The 26,790-nt window shown below is 59.1% G+C and overlaps 1 protein-coding gene and 1 long non-coding RNA gene across 3 annotated transcripts; one reads left to right on the top strand and one right to left on the bottom strand.

The window, feature by feature from the left end:
• Positions 1-331: 331 nt before the first annotated feature.
• Positions 332-25,112, bottom strand: RCC2 (regulator of chromosome condensation 2). Of its 2 annotated transcripts, none has more exons than XM_072751065.1 (13): positions 25,011-25,112; positions 23,468-23,759; positions 17,963-18,056; positions 14,843-14,986; positions 11,917-12,048; positions 11,431-11,519; positions 10,116-10,230; positions 8,011-8,177; positions 6,197-6,377; positions 5,851-5,956; positions 5,043-5,115; positions 3,338-3,415; positions 332-2,692 (listed from the first exon to the last, which is right to left on the bottom strand). In XM_072751065.1, the coding sequence occupies exons 2-13, from the start codon at positions 23,750-23,752 to the stop codon at positions 2,588-2,590; spliced, it is 1,569 nt and encodes a 522-aa protein (XP_072607166.1). In that variant the 5' UTR covers positions 23,753-23,759; positions 25,011-25,112; the 3' UTR covers positions 332-2,587. The 2 variants fall into 2 exon arrangements, with proteins under 2 accessions (XP_072607166.1, XP_072607165.1); XM_072751064.1 differs by lacking the exon at positions 25,011-25,112 and adding an exon at positions 24,878-24,994.
• LOC140598005 (uncharacterized) lies at positions 9,063-14,646 on the top strand. Its single transcript, XR_012000169.1, has 4 exons — positions 9,063-9,222; positions 10,633-10,923; positions 11,180-13,238; positions 13,763-14,646. It is a non-coding gene; the product is annotated as an uncharacterized lncRNA (long non-coding RNA).
• Positions 25,113-26,790: the final 1,678 nt, after the last annotated feature.

Here is a 26,790-nt window from a genome sequence, read left to right as displayed (position 1 = left end):
TTCCTGGGCACCCGAGACCTACCACCGTTCAGTGCTTTTCCGTGCCTGACCGTCTACCCTTGAAGCCTCAGTGTCGCAAACCCAACCCCCTTTCTGAGTTGGGCCCGTGAAGGAGGAGCCCTCCCGCGGGTCACAGGTTTCAGAGGGAGTTGGAGCTCCACTCACCTTCAACCCCAGACACTGATCTGGGCTCCCCTGAAGCCCGGTTTTCCCGGGGGAGCCTCGGCGTGGGCAGCAGGTGGGAGGCGCCTGCAGGGAGCTGGGAAAAATGGGAATTACTGTTTTTATGTCTTATGCTGGTTCTACTGAAAAAGAAGCACAAAAGCCAAAACAGAGTAAACAATGATGTCGTTTATTTAAAATGTTTACTCCAAGAAATATATATATAAAAAAAAGACAATTACAGCACTAAACCAGGCACCTTCAACCAAATCACAACCTCTTCTGTGTTCTCCCCTTTGCCCTGAACCCCTCTTCCAGAGCTGGAAGGGGAGTCCAGTGCCCGAAGGGTCGGCGCCAAGTACTCGCTCAGCCTGGGCCCGGGCCCCCTGTCTTCTCTTGGAGTGCGGGACCACCCCCCAATTGCTTGTCCTGGAGGACCTTTCCCCTTTAGGAAGTTCATTTTAAAATTCTAAGCCAAAAGGAGTGATTGTGGCAGAGAAGAGGGCCGTCTTCACGTGGGAGCCCCGTGCCTATGCTGCTCTAGTCTCCGGGCGAGGGGCCTGCCCCGACCTAGGCTGGTGGCGGGTTTCAGGCTAGTCCCCTGGAGGGTCAGAGCCCCACGTGACCAAGGGCAGCTCCAGGGGACAAGGGGTGCGTGCGCCGAAGCCCCGTTCCAGGAAAGAGGCTTGCGTCCAGGAGAACGGATGGGATCCCTGCACGGAAGTGAGAGCCCCAGAGGGTGGCTTTGGGGGTGATTTGGACAAATCAGGTTAGTTTAGCAGAAGCTCCTCCCCTGGACTAGACACAGGACAGCAAAGACGAGTGTGGAGTCAGACTAAACCTTAGAAGACGCGGGCCGCCCTCCTCGCGCGGCCTTGGGACCGGCCAGGACAGATCCTGTCACGTGCCTTGGAAGGCGTGACGGGGGAGGGGGGGCGGGCAGGGAAAAAAGCAACAACAACTAGATCATTTTTGGCATTTTAACATCGAGACAATGACAAGTGGTAACAACAGCAAAGCAAAGAATAAAAAAGAGACCAATATTGAACTTTCCCATCCACCCAAGTATCACACGAAGTTCTAACCCCATCTCCCCCAGAAGCACCACGGAACTAAAAAATCTATTTTAAAGCACCCAAACCAGTCCAGACCCTCTCGAAACCAAGAGCCCCAGCCAGAGCTGTCGCCTCTCCTGGGTCCTAGTGAGCGGAGGGGTCCGGGAAAGGCACCTCGTAACTCACGCAGAGCAGCGCAACGCCGGTGACGAGCTCGGGCAGAGGGCAGGTGGCGGGCATCGGGTGGCAGTCACAGATGTGCGCTGGCGCGGGGAAGGGGGGCTGCTTCAGCAATCCCAACTATTTGGTACCACAGCCAAGCGATGCGACCAGAGAGCTGGGTGAGCAGAGCCGGACCCCGCGTCTCGGAACCAGGGCCCGTTCCAGCAGGATCCGGCAGGGGTACAGACAGAAGCACAGAGGTGATAAAGGCTGGTACGGAAAGGGCTGAGCCTTCCTTGCAAGGACTCCAGAATGCACTTTTTTTTTTTTTTTTTTTTAAGCTGCTGGCTGATCAATCTCTAATGGCGAGTGCGGGCGGGGCGGCCCCTGCTCCTCAGAGGAGCCCCAGGGCTGCCCCTGACCCAGACACATTGTCCCCATGTCTGCCCGCCCCCCAAGTCCCCAACGGGTCCACAGTCACCTGATTTTCATTTGGACTTCGTTTACAGCTAAAGTAGATAAAAATGGCTAAACACAGACCCCAGAGCCCCCACCAGGGGGGACACGACAGATTCTAGTAATGTTGCAGCCAAAAGGCGGTGGGGCGTCTAAGCAGCCAGGGGGAGAAACAGAAGGCCAGCCTCAGCTGGGCTGCAGAAGCGGGAAAGAAAGTGACCCAGATGCTCCCGAAGCAGGCGGGCGTGATTTTGGATGGAGATCCGCCACCACGACTGTCTCTGTCCGGCTGCTGCCGGTTCCCAGAAGGGACAGAACCTTCTGAGTCCACGGGGACTCCTCTCCCAGGGAGCGCCCGCTCGGATCACAACGCTAGTCACGACTGGAAAGGGCTGTTCTGAGAAGTGTATTTAGGAGCAGGAAGAAAAAAGAAAAATGACTTGAAGGAAAAAAAAAAAAAAAAAACACCTGGGTTGCTCAAAGTTTCTGCCTCTTTGTAGGAATGGTTAAGTCAACTATGAGCAAACACTTTAATTAAACGTTAGGAGGGAAAAAAAAACCACTTTGGAAAGCATACAGAAAAGGTAGTTGATGTTGAATCACTTATAAAACGGAACCTCAGGGAGTCTAACGAAAATGCACCTTCGGTCAACTTTTGTTTTCTTCAATTCCTTGTCCGACGTCCCGTCCCAGTGCGCGTGGAACTGACAGCTGCCGCGGGGGGTGTGGAGCCGCGGGGGGCTCCAGGGCCATCAGAGGGTCCGGGGGTTGTACTCTGGCAGTTTCTTGATCTTCTCCTTCTCGGTCTCGCTTTCGTCTCGGGCTATCACCAGAGAGTGTGCGTAGCCCATGGCCACCTGCGGGGGGAACCAGCGCTGGAGGTGCCAGGAGTGGACAACAAGCCACCGGTCGGCCCAGGCAGGACCGCCGAGGCGGTGCTAGGGTCACCGTGACCCTGGACCCCGCGCCCTATGAGCTGGAGTGTCCCAGGCTGCCACCAAGCAGGGATTCAACGCTGTCAGCAGAGTGCGGCAGGGCCGTGGGGATCCTGCTGCCTGGGCCTCCCCAGACCACCCCGCCTGGTGTGAGGGCCCAGGGCCCAGCTGTGCGTCAGCAGACAAGGGCAGGCAGGGCGGGGCACCCAGTGGACAGAGAAGCAGGGGCCTCACCCCGCTTCCCCCCCCGCCCGCCCCACAGCCTAACAGTGTGTCGTCTCAGCTGAAGGTTCGGAGCAGATGTGAGTGAAGCCTTTGTCCCCGTGACAAATCCTTGGGAGCTGGACGGTGGCCAGTGTCACCTGGGGTGAGAACGGCTACCGAGTCTGGCTGGCTTGCCCTGTGCTGCGCCTTCTGATGGCCGTCACCACCAACACCCCCAGTGAGACGCAGCAGGGGAGACCTGGGGAGACCAGCCTGCAGCGGGCTCACGAGCCCAGGAGCAGAGGAAGGCAGGCGCGGGCAGGCACCTCTTGGCTCTGCTGCTGGCCCAGGGCCCTGGCTCACCTGCTCTGTGAAAATGCCGTCCAGCGTCTTCACCTCTTGAGCCGCGGTGGAAGACTTGGGTTTGTGGTCCCCGTAGCCCTGGCAAAGTGAACAGAGACACAGACCCGGGGTCACAGTGGCACAGTCCGGAAAAGGGACCGCTGGTGATGTGCACAGGGAGCCCGCTGCCCGCGAGCCAGAGCCGACCCTGCTGGCTTGGTGACAGCCCCGGCACGCTGGACACGAGGGCCAGGCCGAGGGCGCAGCACCTACCCGCGGAAGGTGCTGCTGACATGGGACTGAGTCTCAACTCGAGGACCCTGATGCCGAACAGTCACCTGTGGGAGTTTGTGTACTAACGGGCACCTTCTGGGGTCGTCACTGGGGACGTGACACCATCGCTAAGAACACTGGCCGCCCAACACTCGCCCTGCGGGCTGGGTCCTGAATGACTCCGGGACACCAGAGACTACGGAGTCTGCTCGAGGACTGCCCAGAGGGCATCGCATCGAGGGGGTGGGCACGGGGGCTTTCAGGGCCGGCACACCCTCGGCAGAAACGCAGGGTCTCCCTTCCCAGCACCATCGGTCGCCAGAGGCCACCGTGCACGTTCCCGTATGAGAAGTGCCTCCTCCCAGCGCCACGCCATCGCCTCACCCCCCAGACGCTGCCCCAAAGGCCCCCTCATTCCCCTCTGGTTTCTAAATGGGAATTCGGAATCTCTGACCGGCCCTAGAAACACCTGCCCTTCTCCAAGAATAATCCATAAAAGCCGGGCCAGGTTCACTGTCTTGATTTCAAGGCTGCACCCGGGGCTGCCGCTGAGGAGCCGGGGTGTCCGCCGCCCACGAGCCCTGTGGGGCCCCAAAGTGTGTGCAGAACACGGAGGACGAGGCCACCAAGGCCCGGACATGGCTCCAGGGGCCAAGGAGCCCTTTCTTCCCTCCTCTGCATCACCCCTCAGCTCCCACCCACGAAGCGAGGCGGGAAGGGAAACAGACCGCCTTCCCCGCAGGAAATAACAAAGAGGCTGAGGATCAAATCGCAACTCGAACGGGCGCACCGCCAGCCGCGTCCGCAGCCAAGCTGTTCTCGACGAAGGAATTAAAAGTTAAAGACTCATCAGGCACCGTGGGCACCAGCCCCGAAGAATCAGACGGCTGGGGAAGGCCAAGTATGTGCGAGAAATCGAGGGCCGTCGGTTCTCATCAGGCAGGCGGCGGAGGTTAGGGAAGCAGCAACACAGGCTTGGACTTACTGAGGAAAATGAGGGAGCAGCGTCCCCAGGTGACCCAGAGGCTGGCCCTGTGGGGCACCGCTCTGTGGGGCCGCAGGAGGAAACCAGGGGGACGGATGCCTGCGCACCTCCAGCCACGTGGTGCCAGCGGCCCGCTGTCCCTGCTGACCTAAGCCCTCCCGGAGAGATCCGGAGAAAGCACCCCCTTCCGCCTCAGGGGCACACCGCCACCTCGGCTCACACCACCGAGGGAAATGGGATCTGAACCCTCCCTGGTTCTGTATTTACAACGTGATCAAAGGACGTTCACCACGGCCTGATGGGCACAGAATCCTCTGTGGGTCTTGCCTCCCCCTACACAGGCCCCCACCTACTGGCTCCCTAACCCCCCACACACACGGGCCCCCCACCTGCTCCCTGACCTCCCCCTACTGGCTCCTTGACCCCCCCACCTGCTCCCTGACCCCGCACACACAGGCCCCCGCCTACCAGCTCCCCGAAGGTCGGCGACGGGCCCCAGCTGATGGTGCTCTCATCGGCGGCCACGATGATACTGCTCTTCCTGCAAACAGGGAGAGGCCGTCATAGGGCGGCCACCACGGGCACTTCCTGCAGGCAGCGTGTGACTTACTTGCATTAAAATCCATCCAGTCTGTCCCATTAAAAACTCTCCAAGGTGCTCATTTCCCACAACACGCACAGGGTGTCCTGGGCAGGCCCCGAGGCAGCGCCAGGAACCAGAGGCCCGGACCCTCCCGCCTCGCCCCGGCCTGGTTCTAGGGCTGGGGGTAAACACACCAGGGAAAGGCGTCATCAGATCAGGATGACGGAGGACTCATTCCAAAGGGGCTAGAACACAACACACAATAACCCGGACGGGCCTGGACATTCTGGCCGACTAAAGCTGAAGCACCCCAACCCCGAGACGTTGCCCCCACCCTCCCCAGCAATCGAACTCCTCACCAAGAAGTGCTAGAGAGCTCAACAGGTGTCCTCAAAATAAACTGAGGAGCACCTGCTTCCAGCAGGTCAGGGGAACTAAAATCCTATCATCCAGCTAAAGTCATTTTAAGCTGCAAGACGGGCAGAGCCCACCGAGCCTTTGAAGAACAGAAACCTTCAGGAGGACTTTCTTCCTGCGAAGGTGAGAGGACAAGCCACCTGTTCTAGGTCCTAGAACTCCGGTGCATCTGATGCCCTGATGGGGGCTGCTGGCGCCTCACAAGGGAAGAGGCCCCCGCCCCAGTGTGTCCGCCGGGCCCAGGCATCCTGCCCACCAGGAGACGTTGCCACATACCCACAAGCCAGGCTCCGGATTCTCCAGCCACAGAGGTCCTGCACGGCCTTCGGGTACATGGTGGACTCGCGGGACGTGTTGGTGGCCCCCCAGAAGAACAGGCCACCTGGGGAAAGATAAACACGTTCCCACTCTAACCACACATGCCAAGAACTGAATTCTCCTCTCCAGCACCATCAACAAGAAAGGCAAGATGCTGCACGCTGGTGACAAGAGGAACATTCTGTCCAAAAGAACACTGGGGCTCTGGTCGGGGAACGTGGAGGACTCTGCGGCTCCCTCGCCCACCAGAGTGCTCATCTGCACACCCCACCTCCGGAGGCCCAGATGGGGGGAAATCACTAACCCACTTCACTGACAGCAAAGGAGCAGGTGTAGCCAGCGTAGATCTGGGACGCCCCGCGCCCGGGGAAGTCAAACAGCTTCACCAGGCGAGGGACCATCTCGTCCTTCTGCTCGGCGTGGCCCAGGCGGCCATAGCCACCAAAGCCCCAGGAGAAGACGCGCTTCTGAGAGTCCAGGACCAGCTGCGGGAGGAGAAACAGTGTTGGGATGGGCTCGTGACGGGAGGGGACGAGAGGGTCACACTGTGGTCCAGAGAACTGCTGCAGCAGCTGATGGTAAAAGGCAGAAACGCTGCAGATAGGCCGAACCTGCCCCCACCCCGAGGTGCGGGAGGCGACAGGGCATTTCCTCTTCCCTCTGTTGGGGACGCTACTTTCCATCCTGAATCACGACTAAGTCACAAGTCTCTCCCTGGTTCCTCATCACAAGCAAGAGCGGGAGTCTCTAGAGGGCAGGTCAAGGCACTGGCTTCCCTCATCACAGTGTAGACGGAACAGCAGAAAGACCCGAGGGAACGCCTGCCTGCCTGGGACTCTTAGGCGCCACCCCCACCACACCCCATTCACGGGGAACCTCCATCTGGTCACGTGGACTGAACATAACCTAAAGTGGATCTTCAGGGCACCTGCAGGGGCTCAGGCAGGTAAGCGTCAGACTCTTGATCTCAGCTCAGGTCTGGATCTCAGGGTCTGGAGTTCAAGCCCCACAGTGGGTGTGGAGCCTGCTTGGAAAACAAGAACAACAAAAACCCTTTTCCTTCAGGACGTGTTCCAACGTTCAGCATCTGAACTGTGTGAACATACGACTCATTAAAACGACGTGACTAAGAGGCCTGCGCGGGATCCACCTCTGTTCCCTGGGCTACACCGGACAGAAGAGAACCACAGATTTTAGACTCCACGGGATGGAAATCTAGTTCTCGTCACTGAGCACTAAACGGGGAATATTCCAGGGAAGAAGTCACGCCTGACATTTCTCGCCAGTCAGCTGCACACCACACCAGTGTGGTGTCTGGACTCCCAGCCCAGTGCTCTTTCAACAGAAAAGCGAGCCAACCTTGACTCACAGGCATCCCTGGGCAAGGTAACTCCAAGAAGGCAACAAAGATAAAGCCCCAGTACTGGTGTGCCTGCCGGGCTCAGTGGGTGCAGCTCGCAACTCGACCTCAGGGTTGGGAGTCCAAGCCCCACACCGGGTATAGAGACTACTTGAAAATGGAAATCTTAACGGGGCGCCTGGGGGGCTCAGTGGTTGAGTGTCTGCCTTTGGCTCAGGTCATGATCCCAGGGTCCTGGGATCGAGTCCCACATTGGGTTCCCCTCAAGGAGCCTGCTTCTCCCTCTGCCTGTGTCTCTGTCTCTCTGTGTCCATCATGAATAAATAAAAATGTTTAAGAAAAAAAATCTTATTAAAAATCGAAACAACACACATACACAAAAACTACTGCCGTCTAACCAAAGCCATCTCTAAGGAAACAGCCTTCACAGTTCACCATTCAGCACCCTGCCTGTATGGGACATTGTCTACGGACCTAGGACGAGGCCTCTGGTGCTCTGCTGGATAAAAGCCAAAACCAGAAAGTCACCATAGGATTCCTACCCCACACGCCCGTCCTTTAGTTACGTCTACAGAAGTTACACAGACACTATTAAGGTAAACAGTGAACCGCCTGGTGCACGGCCGTGGGAGGACGGCGGGAGGTCCTGGGTCTCCAGGACCAGCCCGGCCAGAGCCAAGTGCTGGGACACCCGAGCAGACACACAGCCCTCCCCCCGCCCCCCTGCAGGGGACAAGCCAGAAACCTTCAAACCTCACCGTGTGGTTAGCGCCGCAGGCCACATCTCGTACGACCACGTTGGGGACTGGCAAAATCTGTCCGTCTTTCGTCTTCTCGATGAAGATGGCCACTCGCCGGGGGACCAGCTCACAGTCATATTCTATCCGCTGTGCCCTGGCGATGAACTTCCCGTCGGAGTTGTGTCCTGCGGGGACCAGAGCCAGCAGTCGGCAGCAGTCGAGAGCACGTGCCCCTGCCCCGACTGAGCCCCTCGGGGCCTCGAGCGACACTTCTGTCCCAACACAATGCCTTCCCATCTGGGGCACACCCCAATCCAGGAGATCGATTTTGGGGGCTGAAACCAATTATTTTTTTAAAAAAATGAATGGGGCAGGATAGGAAACACCCAAGGGCATCATTGTCTGTAATGAGGCTGCTGTTTCATAGAAATTCTTTGTACGGGCCTCGAACATCTGGATCCGGCCGTGACACGCACATTTCTCACTGTGAACTGTGGTCAGAGTCAGAAACCACAAATTCAAAGGAATGGCCTACAGGGTACAGTCTGTGCCCCACTCGGCCCCCGGATGGGCCAAGAAAGGACAGAAAAAGTTCAACACACAATCCCAAGACTAGAGTTTTTAGGACTTACTAGTAACCTAAATATATCGCTACGGGTGTTAAAATACAGTTAATGGCACATTCTCCTCTTTGCCTTGCCTGACCCAGTAAAATGCGTCATGAGAGAGAGAGAGAGAGAGAGAGAGAGAGAGAGAGAGAGTGGGGGCGAGCGCGCGTGCCGGGAAACACTTCTCCAAGGTTACATGTCTACATTCTAACAGGGATCTCCCTGGATTTGGACAGTGAGGTGCAGAGGGTTTCCAAGAGAGCAGAGGAGCATGACTGACCAGACACCCCTAAAGCCAGGATCTCAAACTACCTCTAAATAAAAGTGTACGCGGGGCCCCCCGGGGCCTGTACGAAGCCCCGAGTACCCGGCACAGTCAGGGCTCAAGGACCGGCCTCCTCGTCACTGCCAAGGTCACGCAGTTCTCCCGGAAGGAAAATCCACCTGCTGGTCTGCAAATCCGGGGCGGCCACAGGCAGCAGGGGAGCCACACGTTTCCGGAAGTAGACTGGAAACACACTTCCGGTGTTTTGCCCGGGGTTGGCGATGGCACCAGGGCCTGTGGCCATGGAAACAGTTTCTCCAACAGTCTCCGGCAACTCCCTGGCAACCGACACTGCATGTGCGTAAGGGGCTGCTCGTTCTTATTCACTTCTGACTTGAGGTATATTTAGTTTCACAAAGTCACTGTTCCCTGAAGTCTAAGGCCAGCGCGATGCTCCTTGTTCTATTTATACCCTCTCCCATCTGCCGGCTCTTAATGACGTGGGGACCCGGCAACCCAGATACGGAGGCCGCGGGGATCCGGAGTGGCTTGCGGCTGAGGCGCCAGCAGGGGGCGCCCACTCCTCACCTCCCACTCGCCAGGGGCTGGGCCGTGGGAAGGCGCCAGGAGGGGAAAAAAACACTTTGGTGTCAGATGGGAAAAGAAAATGGAGACCTTGTAAAATCAGGATCGAGACATCTTCCACTTTCGGAGCACTGCTCTCTGAGCTTTCCCTTCCTACTCGAGCCAGACGGGAACCGGGAACGTGTTTCTGGAGGAGCGCGTCCTGTTCGGGGCGGCACCGGGACGGGCCCCGGTCACGGGGAGTGGGGCCTAGGTGGGCACTGGAGGGGAGTCGCCCAGACCAGGGTTTGCACAACCACCTTTACCTCGAGTGCTGTTCTCACTTCCAAGAAAGGCAAATCTTTAAATATGAAACCGAATGAAGGGGGCTTGGTTATTTCCTTACAACTTCGAAATCCTTTTCTGCATGAACGAATTCCCCTCTCAAGAAAAGATTCCCTTGTCAGACAGGAGGCCGACTTACTCATTAGGGCCAGGCCATTGTAATGCTCCACAGCCGTGGGTTAGGACGCGCTGTCCCGGTAAACGGGAGATCCACTTAATGGATCAAGGCTATTATCTGCGATCAATTACCCACATCTCCAGCACGTGTGTGCAGGCCCACACTGACTTCTGGTCCCAGATATGCAGTTAGATTACAGGGCTTTTAAAAAATGTTTCCATACCCAGCTGACCATATTCAGGGCACCCAAAGGAATAGAGGTTCCCTTTGCAGTCCATTATCATACTGAATTCAGCCCCACAGGCCATTTTGGTAATTGGCTGGCCGTTGTACATTATCTGAAAAGACAAGACAGTAGACTCTCAGACATTTTTCAAAAGACTGATAAAAAGCCTCCCCCCCGCCCCCGGCAGATCGGTGTGAAACAATTATTCGATTACAAAAGAAACTGAACGGACCCAGCATTCTGAAGGCCAAAGCCTAGAATATCCATGAAGAAACAGCCTCGTGACCCCCCTTCCCCACCTTCCCAGCAGAGTCAAACCCCAAGACGGGGCCCACGGTGCGCCCACCCCCGCATCCCTCAAGATGCCCAACACCGTGGCCGGGTCAGTGCAAACCCCAGCTGGGACAGGGACAGAAACTTGCCCGCACGTAACCCCCAAACCTCACCCCGTCACTAGCATGTCGGCCTCAACTTGGAAAGAGCAGCTTTCTCCCTTTCTCCTTGCCCTCTGCAGATACCAGCCTAGCTAGTCTTCACTGAAGGCGTGGGCAAGAAACAGAAGGGTTCAAATTCAGGAAATAAGACCGCCAAGGCCCCAAGGGACTCAGCGTGGGCTCTGGAAGCACGTGTCAGCCGGGACTTAGAAACCGTGCCACGGCGCCCCTCAGTCTGGGAGAGCCCTTGCCATCTAGCCTGCGCCCTGGGCCATGCCTGTCGCTCCCGGCCTCCTCTGCAAACGGTCACTTCCTCCTTAGAGCAAATGGCAGATGCAATGGGGACATTTCAAAACTCTTTCAAACTACAGGTAAACTTGCCAACTGTCTCTTTTTCAGACCAAGAATGCGGAGTCCCCCCCCCCCCTATCTTTAAGCCACTAATCAGATACCTGCTGGCACATGGCTGCCCTGCGTTCATGGTCACTCTCGGCACAATCCCCACCTGCCTAACTCCTGTCTGTGCACTAAGCCCCTGGCAGGTGACGTCCCATAAGGTCCCAACTCAAAAGGTTTCTGCAGAGAAACACGAATCACATCTAACATTTCTCCCTTTCTTTGGAACAGAGCAGGCTTATGACAAGGCCCGTGGGAAAATTCTTTCAACGAGAGAACTGTTCTCAGGATATTTCTCGATGCTGGGCACCTAGTAAGCGTGCTTTAAAGACGACAGGACATGAATTCTGCTCTAAGAATCGAGACTGTTTCCACAAGGCATCAACTGAACTACAGGGAGCAGTGCTGGGTCTCGCCGCAGAAAATTGAGAGCGAAAGCAGAGAGAGACAAAGGCCTCGGAGCCAGGAGAGAGGAGTGGCACCTGAGCAGGGCTCGGGACAGCGTCTGTCTGGTTGCCGAGGCCGAGCTGCCCCATCTTGTTCTCTCCAAATGCAAGCACGGAGCCCGTTTCTGGAAGGAAAAGACAGGATCACAAAAGGTAAAAGAACACGGAGGGTGTGGAACTTGATCTGGATCAAAGGCTCCAAGATAATAAAAACAGCTCGTGTGCCAGGAAGAGCGCCAGTGAGACCGTACCGCAAACAGGTGGGACGGGCAGCTCGGGGCACGGGCCCTTCAGAGCCGAGGCTGAGGACGCAGGGAGGGTCTAGGGGCCCGGCCTCTGCCTCCCGACCACCTTCTGATGCCAGCGGGTGGGGAGGCCAGCCGTGGCTCTGAGAAGCATCCACTGGGGTCTCTGGGCACCCCTCTGATCCTGACTCAGAGCCCCAGAGACGACTCCACTCCAATGCCCAAGGTGGACCATGCGGCCTTCTGCCCAACGCAGCAGAAGCCAGCCATTCCTTACCTGTCAACGCCAGGGTGTGGTTCCGTCCACACGCCGCAGACACAATCACTTCGTGGCTGAGACCCTCAATGAGTTTGGGGGCTTCCACCCTCTTGGTGTCACCGTGTCCCAGCTGCCCCTTCTCATTTCGACCTGCAGATCAAGAGCAAGATACAGTGGGAAGGGAGAGAGCAGCCAGGACAGCGTCCCGGGAAAGGCCAACGCACCTGGGTCCCCCCAGAGGGTGCCCTCCTGCCGAGAACAAGAGGCAAAAAGCCCTGGCTCCCCTGTCAGTGGCCAACCTCTCGAGGCTGGCCTGAGCGGGGCCGGGTGACCAGGGGAGGATATACAGTGCCATCCCCAGAGACGTGTCTGCGGGCTGTGGCCACTTGCCTCACCTCTGACCCGCTTTTCTGGGGCAGCGGCTGGGACCCACCTGGGAGCCCTTTCTGTAGCTCTGCTACCGGGGAGACGGAGTGCTCGGTTCGCCCCGGGTGTCCCGCACAAGCAGATGAGCTCATGGAAACTCCCAGTTCTCACTCCACCTGCCAGACAATTCCCTTGCTCCCTTCTCTCCGAGATGGATTTTAAGAGGGGAACTATTTTGGACGCCTGCCTCACGGAGTTTAATTACCTCAGTGCCCTGGGCATCTTCCATGGACCATTTGGTTCATTTCTGCCCATCGTTCACCTTTCACCTGCCCTGGAAACGCTGCCCGCAGAGCAGTGCCAAGCCCACCTCCTGGGGGCGGCCCTCCACAAGACCCTCAGCTACGGGACCCCCAGGGGTGGACCACAAGCCCTTCCTGCCAACGGGGCCGCGCAGGCTGTGAGCTGGGGAGGCAGAAAGGCCCGAGGAGGCCGGCCTCTGCCAGAACCCTCCACAAGGCACAGGCCCTCTGGCCGCATAGCAGACATGGGGATCCCAGTGGGCCGGGAGGAGCCCCCACACTTCCCCTGCTTTCCAACTCCAGCTACCACAGTTCCCAAACCAAACAGCTCTGCGGCCTCACAAGTCCCCCTGGCCAAGAGAAGAACCACATGGTGGTAACCAAACAAATCTGGGAGATTTCTTGGGGCCAAAGAGTCAGGGCACCGAGGGGTCGGGGGTGAGCAGTTCACGCCCTCCCCTGACAATGAACTTCTGACCTTTCTTCATGAGAAACACGGAGGACAGAGCCACAAAGAGCAGGGCCAAGCATCCTGAGACCTGAGGAAGGAAGGGAACTGCCAAATGCGAGAGAGTAGAACCGTCCTCCAGCCTGCACGGATTCCAGCCCTCTGGCAGGAGCGGCACACACTGGCTTCCGCCGGGAGCGAGCGGTCTGGGTTCACCGGCAAAGGTAGGTTACACAGGACGAGTGTCGGGCATGGTCTCTCGGCCCCTCGAGAGGCCCGAGTGGCTCTAACAGGTGCACGAAGCTTCTAGACCCCAGACGACACCCCTTGCCGTTTCACGCAGCTAACCGTGGAATGGTGATGTCCCCACGGGCATGTCCCCCTCACTCCCCCCGCCATAGCACCAAGTCCACTCACAGGGACACGAGTCCTCACTCTGGGGCCAGGCTGGGCGCATGGCCTCCAGCTCCCCTCTCTGCCCAGTGTCAGCACAGGGCATGTTTTCAGAAGCACCACGTAAGGGAAATTCAGTAAAGAGATCAGAAGGAAGAGATGTCAAGTTCCGAGCTGTGACGCTGCCGTGTTCAGTGCTGGGACACTGCGGGGAGGGGCACCCTGGGAGGAGCCCGGACCCCTGCACTGATGGGGGGAAACGACAGCCGTGGCAATGTCAGCGAGTCATCAAGAGACGACAAAGTTTAAATGTGGGCCAGACACACTTGTTAGCTCTTTTTTTTTTTTCCAACAGAATTACAAAATTAGCAGAGTGCAGCAAAGACAACAGATGTTAATATATTTGGACTTTGGTACAGCAGCTCATGAAATTGCAAAAAACGGTTCAAACAGACTGAAATAAAAAAGCAGTCATATGGGCTAAAAGCTAGCCAAAGGACCAGAAACAAAGGGCGGGGACGACTGCCAACGTACCCAGCTGGAGGAAGAGTCCAGGAGCTACGAGAGGGCGCGGGGCTAACCTGAGCCTCGGTCAGCACCTCGATCAACAATCTGGAAGAGGGAACGGGCAGCAGTGCGTGCAGCCCCGCGGAGGGGCCTCAGGCCAAGGCCACCACCGCCAGGGACCCGGGCGAGGGGCTCCAGTGGCAGGAAAGCAACTCAACTCAGAAAAAAGTAAACTCAGCTGTCGGGAAGTCTAATCATAGGCACTGAGCAACCCAACCTGCAGGCGGGCGGGATCCCCGGAAACAGAGGGACAGGAGCACGGAGACACAGTGGCCGATGCCATGACGTGCCCGGCGGCATTTACAGTGGCAAGAACACAGGTCTCACGTCAATGCTGTGCCACAAAGCAAGGGGGGGGAGTACTGTCTGCCCGGGGGACTGCGTGTCTAAAAGAGAAATTCAATTCTAGGCACCTCAAGATCAGAAAGATCCAGATTCAGTCAGAACGTTCAGGGAAAGGTTGCTTCAAAGAGACCCTTCAGGGGCGCCTGGGTGGCTCAGTCACTTCGGCTCAGGTCATGATCCCGGGATCCTGGGATGGATCCCAGTGTGTGTGGGGGGGGTGGGGGCTCCGGGGGAGGAGCCTGCTTCTCCCTCTGCCCCTCCCCCCGCTCATGTGCATACATGTTCTCTAATAAATAAATAAAATTTTCCCAAAAGTGGAGAGAATTCAAAGAGTCCAGTGTATGTACGAGCAAAGGGGAGGGGAGGAAAAGGATGCGCTTGTGGGGAACAGGCGAGACCAGCTGGAAATCAGGGAGAAGAATCGAGGCTGCAAAGGGCCGCCCCTCCCGGAAGCCAGAGGAGGAAGTCAGCCCCACGGGGGCCACCTCCGTGAGTCACCCGGTCCCACCAGGCCCGGACTTACCCCAGCTCCACAGCTTCCCTTCCGTGGTGATGAGGAGGCTGTGGGCAGCACAGGATCCCGAGACCACCGTCCGCACCCGGACCCCCGACAGGCAGCCGTATCTATGGGGCCCCCACAAATTCTGACCGAGGTTGCGGTAGGCAGCTGCAGAGGGAAGAGTGCAAATCAAACACCCAGTGATTGAGGGGCCGGCCGCGAGGGGTCCCGCTCTCCCAGGACACAGGAGCCCTGGGGAGCTGCAGCAGCCTGGCATCGGGAGGCTGCCCCAGGAAAAAGGAGCCCACCCAGCAACTGGGGTTGCTTCACCTCTGCCTCTGGCCCCAGCCCTCCCTCGGGGACCTCAGACCCCTGGCTACTGAGCACACCCACATGCAAGTGGCCAAAGAGGCAGGGTGCTCTCCCTCTTGTTGGGAGCCCAACCCAGGAAAGCTGGCAGTGGACCCATTATCTCCCTCCCCGTCCTCCTTGCTCCCTACACCCCTTCTCACATTCCCCTGCCTGCCCTCCACCCACCTTGGCCTCGCCCCTGCAGCCAGAGGATCCTGAGGAGAGGAGTCTGAGTGTCTCCACCCTCCTCTGAACAACCTGCCCTCCTTGCACATCCACCAGGCCCTGGGGCGGGGGGGTGCGGGTGGGGAGGCAGCTGACACCCCTCTCCTGCCACACCGCTTCCTTCTTAATCAGGGGCCCTGCTGTCATGGTCAGGTCACGGCCCCATGCCTTTGCCATGTATTCCCTCCCACAGAAGGCCCCTCCCTGTCACCTACTTGTTCTTCAAAGCTCATGTCAAGCATCGCCGCCTCTGGGAAGCCCTCCATGCCCACATCCCCCTTCAGCTCATTGCTCCCCTCACACCGAGGCCGACCACAGCACTCAGCCTCCTGAACTCAGGTGCCTTCCAGACCCTACCAACCCGAGGGCCTCGCCAATGCCTGGCACCCAGGAAGCACTTCAAACACTGGAGGGCCTGTGGGTCGGAAGAACACAGCTGCGTCCTTCAAAACCCTCTCCCCTCCACTCAGGGACAGAGCATAGCCAATTTTTTTGCTTTGCATTTTCAACCTGGGGCTCTCAACAGAGACACAAGCCACGTTTCTAGGCCCGTGGGGATCATTGTGAAATGCTAGCCACTGCCACGTCCACCTCGTCCGGTCGATCTGGATGCGAGAGCTGATTACGAGGCTGCCGGTGACCCAGCTCCAGGGGTAAAGCAGGTGGAACTGCTGGAGGCCAGTCCTGCCTGTGCCCCCCCAGCAGAGGGCGCCAGGCACGTCATTACTGGGCTGCGCCGCCGCCCTGGCACCAGCAACCCAGAGCTGCTCCACTCCACACTGTACCCCAACGTTGAAGACGACCCAACAACTCCTTGCCAAAGAGGAGACCAAAACTGACGGCCTTTGCAGCTTCTGTCCAAGTCTTCATTGTGAAGGCGACACAATCGGTGGCATCACTGACGCTGGTCATCTCTGGGAACAGCACATGGTGCTGTGGCAAAGTGGACCTGACTCAGGTGGCCAGATGCCCCGGGCTCGCCAAAGCCTCTTCCCTAAGGCAGCGCCAGGAGGATCAATCAACGCCCAGGACACCGGGAGCCCGAGGGGCGGACCTGTCCCCACCGGTGCCGCCACCACCGAGGCAGCCGGTCAGTGATCCTCAAATTCAATGGCCGGCAGCAGTCCCAACTCCCACCAGGCCGGTGGTCAGGGCACGGAGCACGAGTCACTGTGTCAGCCTGTCCACCAAGCGGGCGTCATGCTGATTCCACGCGAGCCGTGGCAGTAGGACAAATCCCCCTCCTTTTCCTGTAGTCTCTTGGCAAGGTCACGGAGGGCCAAAAGTCACTTTAAAATCCTTACAAAGAACCTTTTTTAATTGCATAAAAAAAAACCCTTCATTTGTGGGGAGACCAATCAGAGAAGCCAGGGTCGGAGAGGGAGAAGACAGAAAGGCCCTCTGAAAACGCGCCCAGAAGGCCTCCAACCAGGGCGTGTAAATGGATCTTAAACCACAAGATGGTTTTCCTTCCTCCTGTTCCTTCACGGGTGGGGGGGAGCCTGGCCCAGCCTGGCGGTGCCACCCACCCTCCATCCGCAGGCGATAGCTCGAGCTCCGCCACTTGCTCTCCTCGGGAATGGACTCCCCCACGCTGGGCCTGAGCGTGCGTAACTGGGACGGGCCCACTGGACCAGCAGCTGGGGAATTGAGGCGGCAGGTGCACAGGGCTGCCAGGGAGCCTGCGGCCATCGCACGCCGCCGGGAGGGGCTTCCAGGACACCAGCCCCGGGGGCCGAGCGCTCGGCCGGCTCCAGCTCGGCGGGACCCCAGGAGCTGCCGAACTCCTGCCGCATTCATGGAATAAGATGATCCTCATGGAATAAGATGATCCTCTGCCCGTCCTGAGGCACCAGGGAGTGTCAGTGAGCAAATATTTGTTCGCTGGGCAATGTTGGAAAGTACTTTGGGAATCTTTCCAAATGAAATCAAGAAGCCATAAAATGTGGCGACGTGCCAGCTTCTCTTCTCTTGGATGGGCTGGTATCCTCCTGAGGAAAGATACCGATTCTCTAAAAGCCACTGGAAACCAAAAGCGACTTCTCGGGACTTCTCTCTGCACCCCCCACTCCACTCACTGTTACTTGCTCCCACCGACCAGTTCCTGCCACAATCTGGCCGCTTGCAAAGAGCCGTGGACTCTTCTGTGACGTCTAACAAGTTGGACCTGTGACACGTGACAAATATCTCGGACATTCGGACATCACGCAGGAGGAGCCTCTTTGTTTTTGTGAAAGTAACTGACGGGAGGAGGACGGTGGGAGGAAGGTGTCCGCGTTATCTGTGGTGACTGCTTACGCTTTTCCCATTTAATCCTAAACGGAACCTGGATTTTTCAAACACAGACTGGTGAAGCGAGAAACTGGCACAGGAACCAGGGTTCAAGTCCTGCCCGTCACTACGGGGGCTGTGCAGCCTCGGGCAAGTTGCTTGGCCTCTCTGAACACTTCTGTCGAGGCAGAGGTTACCTACCTGGTGGGGGCTGGCCGGAAGCACACGGACACCTAGCACACAGGAAGCACGCGACAAACAGTAGCTTCGTACAGTTTTAGAAACCGGGTCTCATACCTTGCTGTTTAGGCACTTCTTTTCGACCAATCAAGTCCCAGTTGGTTGCCCCAAAAATCAAAAGCTGCCCTTTGCACTTAGACCCTTCAAGTTTCTACAGAGACAGAAAGAGAGAAAGGATTAGCTTGCGATGTTGCTTCCAGCTTTCGTGGTCTGTCCTATGACAGCCAGAAACCAAAGAAAAATTGTCATTCACGCCCTCCCCGGCGGCTTGCACCGCGAGGCCAGAGGTGGGCACCCCCTCATCACCCCCTCATCAGCGTGCATGATCCCAAACCTGCCCAGAGCAGCTCGTTTGTTAGGCCCAGGCTCATTTTTATTCATGGATTTCTCTTGAAGAGATCTTGGAGAACACTGACAATATCCGCCAGCCAGCGTCGCCCTCCACCCTGCACGCTGCCTACGGAGGGGTGTGCGAGCGGCCTGGCGCGGCACACGAGGTGGCACACGGGGAGCATTACCACGGCTGACCTCGGGGCCGGGTCTGCCTTGCCCACGGCCAACACAGTGCCGCACACGCCTCCAAGCCTCGGGAGCCCCGCGTCACCTGTGATTCTGGACCATCCCTCCGTGTGCTGCCCATGGGGACGTCACCAGAGCGCCGGTGACACGGTGGAGCCCAGCTGTGGTGGGGCTGGGGCCTGGGAGGGAGAGGCTGTGTTCCCTGCCCCGGGGCCCCAGGACCCCAGAGTTCAGACCCTCAGCCTCCCAACGCAGAGGCGCCCTCGTCAACGGGAGCATGCACCCCTCAGAACAGCCACCGTCCCACGGGGTGACACGCATTAGAATATTCTCAGCAGTTGGCTGTATTTCTGAAATGCCCAAACACACTTCTTAAAGTCAACCATCAGGCAGAGACTCACTCCTGACCCAGGGACCCAGTTCCTGCGGGGGGTGGGGGGCGGGGGGGAAACGGACACACTTCCCTCTCTGCCTTCATCCTTTACCTCACCACCCCAGGACACCGAGAACGGCTTCCTGCTGCTTCCAGAACTGTTCTTGGAAGGCCTGGTGAAAAAAAGCCACCCGGCCCCAGTCATGCTAACCTCCAGGAGGTGCCTGCCCTGGCGGGATGCTCGACAACACAGGGCATGCATTTTCAAGAGGAACACATCTTCACGGGGACACTGCGTGACCCAAGCCGGAGGCCACGAGCACCCCACGGGACAGGCCCATCACACTCGCCCATGTTTACGTGGCTGGAGGAAGACTGTCCACCTACAGGGCACAGCTGCAGGCAGCGTGCAGAGAGGGAGCGAACAGCCAGGGTGGAGGACTTTGCCATGCTTCAATTATTCAGAGAACGACCTTAATCGGAGGGCAGTCCCACCCCACAGCACCCACAGACTCGGATTACTTGAATGGGAGCCTAGTTTCCCTCGGTTATCTCCCCTTCTTTGTTCAGCTGGCGAGCCTGGCTGGAACATTCTACAGATCGACAACAGAGGAGGACCAGCGGCCAGCGGTTTCTGTCAGGCTCCCCAAGGAAGGAGCGGCCCTGGGTCTCTGCCCATGTCAGCAGCCGGCCCTCCGGGGGCGACGTGACCACTGGACCACAACCCCGAGGGGCACCTGCTAGAGCCGCGGCTCGCAGGTGGCCCCCGCAGGCCCACCATGAGCCCACCACTCCAGTGCACCGTCAGAACCTCCACAATGGTCCCAGGCAGGAGCAGGTTTCCTCTGTGACCCAGAGGTGCCAGCGACAGCGCAAGGGAGCAAGGGCCTGTGGACACTGGCTCCTCAAGCCGGCTGAGCGCTTCTACACAACTCCAACCTTAGTGCTACAAGGCTTGGGGAAAGCCTCCGCCAGTGGAGTCTACTCCAGTCAGATTCCTCCAAAGAGACTGTTCAGATTCCTCCAAAGAGACTGTTCTCTTTCTCGGGTTTTCATGTCCTGGGCCTTACGTCCTCACACATCGGATGAAAGTAACTGGCTGGACTTCATTGCTGTCCTCTGCACCGTCGTTTGCCATAAGGCACCTACGTTATTTCTCCCTAATGTAATTCTTCCCTCTACCTTCTAGGAAATAAAAAATCCAAGTAAGGGACGGAACTCCTGATACCCTTTAAATCACAGCCCATGTCCCTCTTGGCCAGATCTGAGCTGGCCCGTCGGGTGGGAAAGACCCCGATATCTGCTGGGCTCCCCCCAGAGGAACCCCAGGGATGGCCGTCAGGGCTGAGGGCCAGAAGCTGAGTGACCCTTGGAGGTATAATCCAGCCTTCCCTGATTGGGCCAAGAGATTGCTTTTTGTGAGTAAGGACCACGTGGCAGCGGAGCTGGTCCAATAGTCTCCCCAATAGGATGCGTGAATTTCATTACACCTGCTGCCTCCTGACAGCCCGGTCACAGAAGCGGGGCCGAGATGAATGGCCACTGCAGAAAAATGCACTGAGCTTCTTCAATCAACAAAATGGGGTTTCTGGTTCAAAGCGATTTTTGAATTATTGCCCAAGTGCAAGGAGCATGTTTATGAGGCTGAGTCCACCTTTTAACATATATCCTCTTAGAAAACCACTATCCTTGGCAGAGGGGAGGCCGTTCAGAGACCTGCCAGCAACAACAAACTCCCGAAGGGGCTATCAACTGGAACAGACGTCAAACTCGCTTTTCAGTGGTATTTGTTTGGCCCTTGCAGATGGGACACACTTGTCTCAGGGTCTACAAGACCTGAGCGACCCAACACTGAAGAAACCATGAAGACCGGATGGCTGGCCACACTCCCGTTTTCCAGGACTCGGCCAATGCGGCCTGCATGACCTACAGGGTCCTGGAGCTCACGCGTCATCCACCCTAGACCATCATAAAATGCTCACCTGACAGCACTACACGTTAAGCCTGGGAGAGAGCACTTCCTGAGACCAAAATCCTCAGAATGTTTTCCAGAAACACACACCTTAACTCAGGGCAACCTTGCCCCTCAACCATCTCCGGGTTCCCCTTTCACAGGCCTGACTCCTGCGGCTTCGAGTTCCAGACAACCCCTGGCAGCTGCTATCACACACACACACACACACACACACACACACACACACACACACACACACCCCAGGGGAGGTCCCCAACCGTGGTGAGGTTTGCAAAATTCTCCCTCAAAAAGCTTCTCCGGAAACAAGCTGGGGACAGCTGGTGGTGGCCTGGGGCAGGACTGATGCTTCCCTAAGCAGGCAGGAACCTGGGCCAGGCAGGAGATCTACCCGAGGTCCAGGCCTGTGGGAAGCAGAGGGGCAGCACGGGCCTGGCCTTGACCCTGGACCAAACTCCAAAGACGCTAGTAAGAACCTAAACTTGGGATGTGCACCTTCCATGAGGCATCTGATCGCTCCGTCTCCTGATGTACTGAGTCGTCCAAGGGAAAACCACTCAACGGGATCCCTGGGTGGCGCAGCGGTTTAGCGCCTGTCTTTGGCCCAGGGCGCGATCCTGGAGACCCGGGATCGAATCCCACATCGGGCTCCCGGTGCATGGAGCCTGCTTCTCCCTCTGCCTGTGTCTCTGCCTCTCTCTCTCTCTCTCTCTGTGTGTGTGTGTGACTATCATAAATAAATAAAATTAAAAAAAAAAAAAAAAAAAAGAAAACCACTCAACTGCTTCAGAGGCCTCCTTGTTTTTTAATGGGGTGGGGGAAGGTACGTACGGGTTTGTCTACACGTAGCAAGGATGTAGGAGATACGTGATCCATTAACACAAGGCAAGCGTGAACTGCAAGACTCGGCTGTGTCTGCTTCTGGGGGCAGGAATCTCTTGGTGAGACTAAGAAAACGCCCTTTCCAGCAGACAGGCCGGCCGGGGTCCCTCTGCACACTCTCTCCGGGACTACGTTCTGGGTGAACTTTCAGCGTGGGGGTAAGGAGCTCTCCTTTCACTTCGGGACAAGAAAATGCCTGGCTCTGATGGGCTGGCGAGGGCCCTGCATCTGACGGGGGCTCCTGCACACACAACCCACCAGAGGCAGAGCCCCGCTGGCCGTTCTGGTCCGTTTCCCTGCTAACACACAGGGACTGGAAGGCCAACCGGCTAGGGGCCTGCACAGAGACGTCCGTCTGTCAAAGGAAAACCGTTCCCTGTGCTCCAGTTTCTCAGACTGGCACGGACATGGTCCTGGTCCCAGACCCTGGGTGGAGACATTTCAGTGACAGGGGCTCTCCTCCCCACTCTGATGGGCAGACTCCTCCGGACGGGAGGGCAGTTATAAAGCATTTTCACGTGAACACCCTGCACAGGGGTGAGGGACATCGGCAGAACACACGCAGCCCATGGGGAAATCTACTGCGATGGGCTGTTGGGACAGGCCCTGAAACGCTGTGCCTCGGTTTCCTCATCTGTAAGGCAGACGAAGACATACGGTTCCTTTTAACCATTTAAACTGAGCACCTCTGGGGGTGAAGAGCCCCGGCACTGCTCTCACACCCCTTTGCGGGGGTGGGCGGGGGAGACCACGGACAGAAATAGGCTTCTCCAACGTCTACACCCTGAGTGCAAGTTCCTCCTCTGCCGGGGCTGGCTGCAATCCGGTCCAGGCCGGGATCCTCGGCTCAAGAGGTGCAGAGGACCGCGGACCCCGGGCTGCGACCTCCGGCCCCGCAGGGCTCTGCAGGCCCCCGGAGTTGCCTCGGTCATGACCTCCCGGAACCTGTGCAGGCCCAAGTGGAAGCAGCTGTGGGGGGGGTCGGGGGGCACCGGGGGATGCCTCTTCCCGGGGGTGCAGCCCGCGCGCGCCGAACAAAGCGCCAAGCCGGGTCTCGGCCCCGGGGGCTTCCCGGCCTCGGCCGCGGCGGGGAGGGCCCCCTCGGAGCATGCGCCCTCGCACCCCGCCCGGCGCCCCCGCCCCCGCCTCCCCGGCGGCGCGAGACGGCGCAGGGCCGCACGGGGCATGCGCGGCGGCCGCCAGGCCCCGCCCCCCCGGAGCGCCGGAGCCGAGGCGGCGGGAACCTCAAAGCCCCGGCGCGAACCGCCGCTCCCCGCAGCGCCCCGGCGGCCGCGTCCCGGCGGAGCGGCGGCCGCGGGGGCGGGGGGCGGGGGCGCGGGCTGGGGGCGCCGGGGGGTCGCCGCCGCAGCCCGCACCCCGCACCCCGCGCGCGCGTCCCCTCCTCCGGCCCGAGACAACTTGCAAAAGTCTCCCCTCCCGGGGCGGGCGGGGGAGGGGAGGGGGGAGGAGGGAGGGAGGCGGCTCGCGCGGCGCCGGGGGCGGGGCCTTGACCCCCTCGCGCGGGCGGGCTCCGGCCGCCCCTCCCCCGGCGGGGCCCGGGGCGCGCGCCCCAACGGCCGGCGGCCGCGCAGGCGGGTAGGCCTCGCCCCGCACCCGCGCCCCGCACCCGCGCCCCGCGCCCGCCCCGCGCCCGCCCGCGCCCCGCGCCCTTTTGTTGTGCGGCGGCGGCGGCGGCGGCGGCGATGATTCAGCCCGCGGCCTGGTGGCGCCCGCCCCGCCGCCCCCCCGCCCCCGGCAGGACGCGCCGTGACGCGCCGCCGCCCCCCGACCCCGGGCGCCCCGGGCCCGCGCTCACCACGCGCTCCTTGGTGTGCTCGGGCTCCGTGATGACCACGGCCGCGCCGCCCGCCTTGGCCGCCGCCGGCCGCGCCGCGCGCTTGCCCCCGCCGGGGGCCCCGTCGAGCTCCAGGCCGTCCTCGTCGCCGCTGCTGCCGCCGCCGCTGCTGCTGCTGCAGCGCTCGGGCCGCTCGCGCTTCCTGCCGGCCGGGCCGCCGCGCTTCCTGGGCCCCGCGCGGGCCGTGCCGTTGCCCGAGCTCGGCTCCTCCCAGGCCGCCGCCGCCGCCGCCTTCTTCCTGGGCATGGTCGCGCTGGAGGAGACACGGGGCCGCGGCGCACAATGGACGGGTTATAAACTGCGCGGGGGGAGGGGAGCGCGGCCGAGCCACCGGCCTCCACTTCCTCCCCGGCCCCGGCCCTCCCCGAAGTGGCGGCCGCGGGGTGGGCGGAGAGGGGGCGAGCCGGGAGGAAGCCGCGCCCCCCCCGGGGAATCCCGCACGGCGGCCCGGGTCCCCCGACCGCCGGGGCAGGGGGGAAAGGAAAGAAAGAAAAAAAAAGAAAGAAAAAAAAAAAAAAGGAGACACCCCCCCCCCCACCCCCCACCCCCCAGCACCGGCACCACCGGCACCAGCACCACGTCGCCCCCGGCCCATCCTCAAGTTAGGTTCGCCTACGTCGCATCACCGTTGCAGCCCGGTGCCTCCCCCTCCCCCACCCCCCCAAAAAAAAGTAAAGGGAAGGAAAAAGGAGCCTCCGAGGGCCCAGGCGCTAATTAGACAGGAGGCTCCGGGACACTCCGGGGACCCCCCGCGCGCCCCCGCCCCGCCCCGGGCCGCCCCACCTGCTGCTTTGTCCGCGCGCCCCCTCCCCGCCGCCCCCGCCCCTCCCGCCCCTCCCGCCCCGCCCCCTCCCCGGGTCCGCGCCGGCCGCCGGGCTCCGACCTCGGGGCGGGCCGGCCCCCAGCCCCCGACACCTGCTCGCACACACACGCGAAAAACAAAAACTTTAATCCTGCCCCAGTCCGCCGGCCCCGCCGCCCCCGGCCGCCGGGCGCCCCGCGCCGCCGCTACTTTCCCGGGGCTCCCCTGCGCGCTCGCCCTGCGTCGGCTCCTTTTTTTTTTTTTTTTTTATTGATTTTGAACAATGGGATCTCTGTCTGTCTCCGATTAAACCACGTGGATCCGCCTTCCTTCCCCCTTTTTTTTTTTCTTTAATTCATTCAATCCCCCAACTCCCCCCCCCACCCCGTCTCCTCCTTCCCTCCTTCCTAAGGTCTTTTTTTTTTTTTAACCTTTTCTCCTACCAAAAAAAAAAAAAAAAAAGAGGGGTTCAAACAAAACAAAACAAAAAAAAAAAGCAACTTTTTCCCCCCCCCCCCCCCAGATCCCGCGAACTGCACATTGTCGGTTTCTGATGTTTCGGTCCCTACCTGGCCGGAGCGATGGGAAACCGGGAGAGAGGACGGAAGAGGAGCAACTCGGAGAGGAGCCGGAGGGCGCGCGCCCGCCGCCCCGCCCGCCGCCCCCCCGCCCGGGCCGCGACCAGGGCTCCGGCCCACTCACCAGACACTTAAGATGTAAATACGAGCTTCCAGGACAGATGCTACAACACAAAACAGAAACACATGTGCTGCCGGGCGGCAAGCTGGCGCGCGGCGGCGCGGGCGGCGCGGGGCCCGGGGAGCGCGCGCCCCCTGCCGGCCGGCGGACCCCGCGGCGGCCACGCCCCCGGCCACGCCCCCGCCCCCGAGGCCACGCCCCCGCCCCCGGGCCAGCCGGCCCACCCGAGCCCGCCCCGGGCGCCACGCGGCCACCCTCGGGCCCCGCCGAGTCCCGCTCGCCACGGGGTCCTTTGGGGTTACGGAGAACATTAGATTGCTTTTTTTTTACCCCCCCCCTCCCCCGGGCATGTCTAGACAGGTCACCTGAGGACACTCGCTGGAAAATAGTTACTTTGCTCACGCATCCGCCGACCGGGGACGTGCCCGACCTAATTGAGCGATTGGAATGAACGATGAATACAGTTTGAATGATTTTTTTTTTTTTTTTTTTTTTTTACCCTCTCGTGCGGAGGGAAGCTGCTCTTTATCTGCACCGACCGAGGATGTAGAGGATGTAGTGTCGGCCCCAGGATGCAGCAAGGTGCTGCTGCTACTCTCTCCTCCCCACCCCCCCACCCCCCCAACCCTCCTCCTCCACTGGTAGACTTGCAGGAAGAGATTGCCTGTGTGCCTGTGTGCCTGTGTTCGGGAACTGGCTAGCGATGAATACGCAGGCCAAGGATGCACTTAGAAGCTGGTTCTGGTGGAAAGTTCTCCTAAATAGTGCCTGGGCCCCCCACCCCCACCCCCCAGTACCTGCGAGACACACAGCGCTTACTTAGGTGCTGGCGGTTCAAAGCCAGAGGGTGAGATTCCTGTCTTGGTGAAACACACTGTCTGACGGGAGACAGATCATTAAACAAGTAGTCACAGGTGCGATAGGTGATGGGGTTCAGGACGCACCACCTCAAAACAGGGCACCTTGGTGTAGGAATATTGTAAGCTGAAGGCGTTTTGAGAAAGCCTGCAGAAGCTGGAAGGTCACTGATAAACTCCCTTGTCCCCACCTACACCCCTTCGCTCCCAACCCTTCTTCCCCTAGAATGAACAGGTCATAAAACCCTCAGGTAAGGGGCACCTGGGGGGCTCAGTGGTTGAGCATCTACTTTGGCTCAGGTCATGATCCTGAGGTCCTGGGATCAAGTTCCACATCAGGCTCCCCAAGGGGAGCCTGCTTCTCCCTCTGCCTATATCTCTGCCTCTCTCTCTCTCTCTCTCTCATGAGTAAATAAATAAAATCTTAAAAAAAAAAAAAACCCAAACCCTCAGGTAAGAGATGCCCTCCTCATCCCAGGAGGAAGGGCGCATCCTCTCCAAAAACAAAGGAACACCCAGAAGAATCCTAATACAAGACCTTTCCTAAGTGTCCCCAGTCTCCTACACCTACCTCTTACTCTTACTCTTTGACCTTCACTTGTCCTCCAGCACCATCCACTCTCCATCAAAAGTGACAGAAAAATGCCTGGGTCTGTTTATTTTGGTCTTCATCACCTTATGAGGGCTCCCATGCCACATAAAACTTCTAATAAACTCATATGCTTTTCTCCTGTTAATCTTTGTCAGCATGATTTTCCAGACCCAGCCAGGAACCCTAAAGAGGGTCGAGGAAAGCTTTCTCCTCTCCTACACAGGTGTAGCAAAGTCATCCCCGTGTTGGACCTTTGTGGCAAGGGAGCTCATCCTGTTCTGGGTTCAGGGAAAGCCTCCCCTCCTTTGGAAAGTTAAACCGAGTGACTTTCAGG

Source organism: Vulpes vulpes, chromosome 2 (genome assembly GCF_048418805.1).
Source record: "Vulpes vulpes isolate BD-2025 chromosome 2, VulVul3, whole genome shotgun sequence".
Lineage (NCBI taxonomy): Eukaryota > Metazoa > Chordata > Mammalia > Carnivora > Canidae > Vulpes > Vulpes vulpes.
This window is presented reverse-complemented; position numbering and strand designations above follow the sequence as displayed.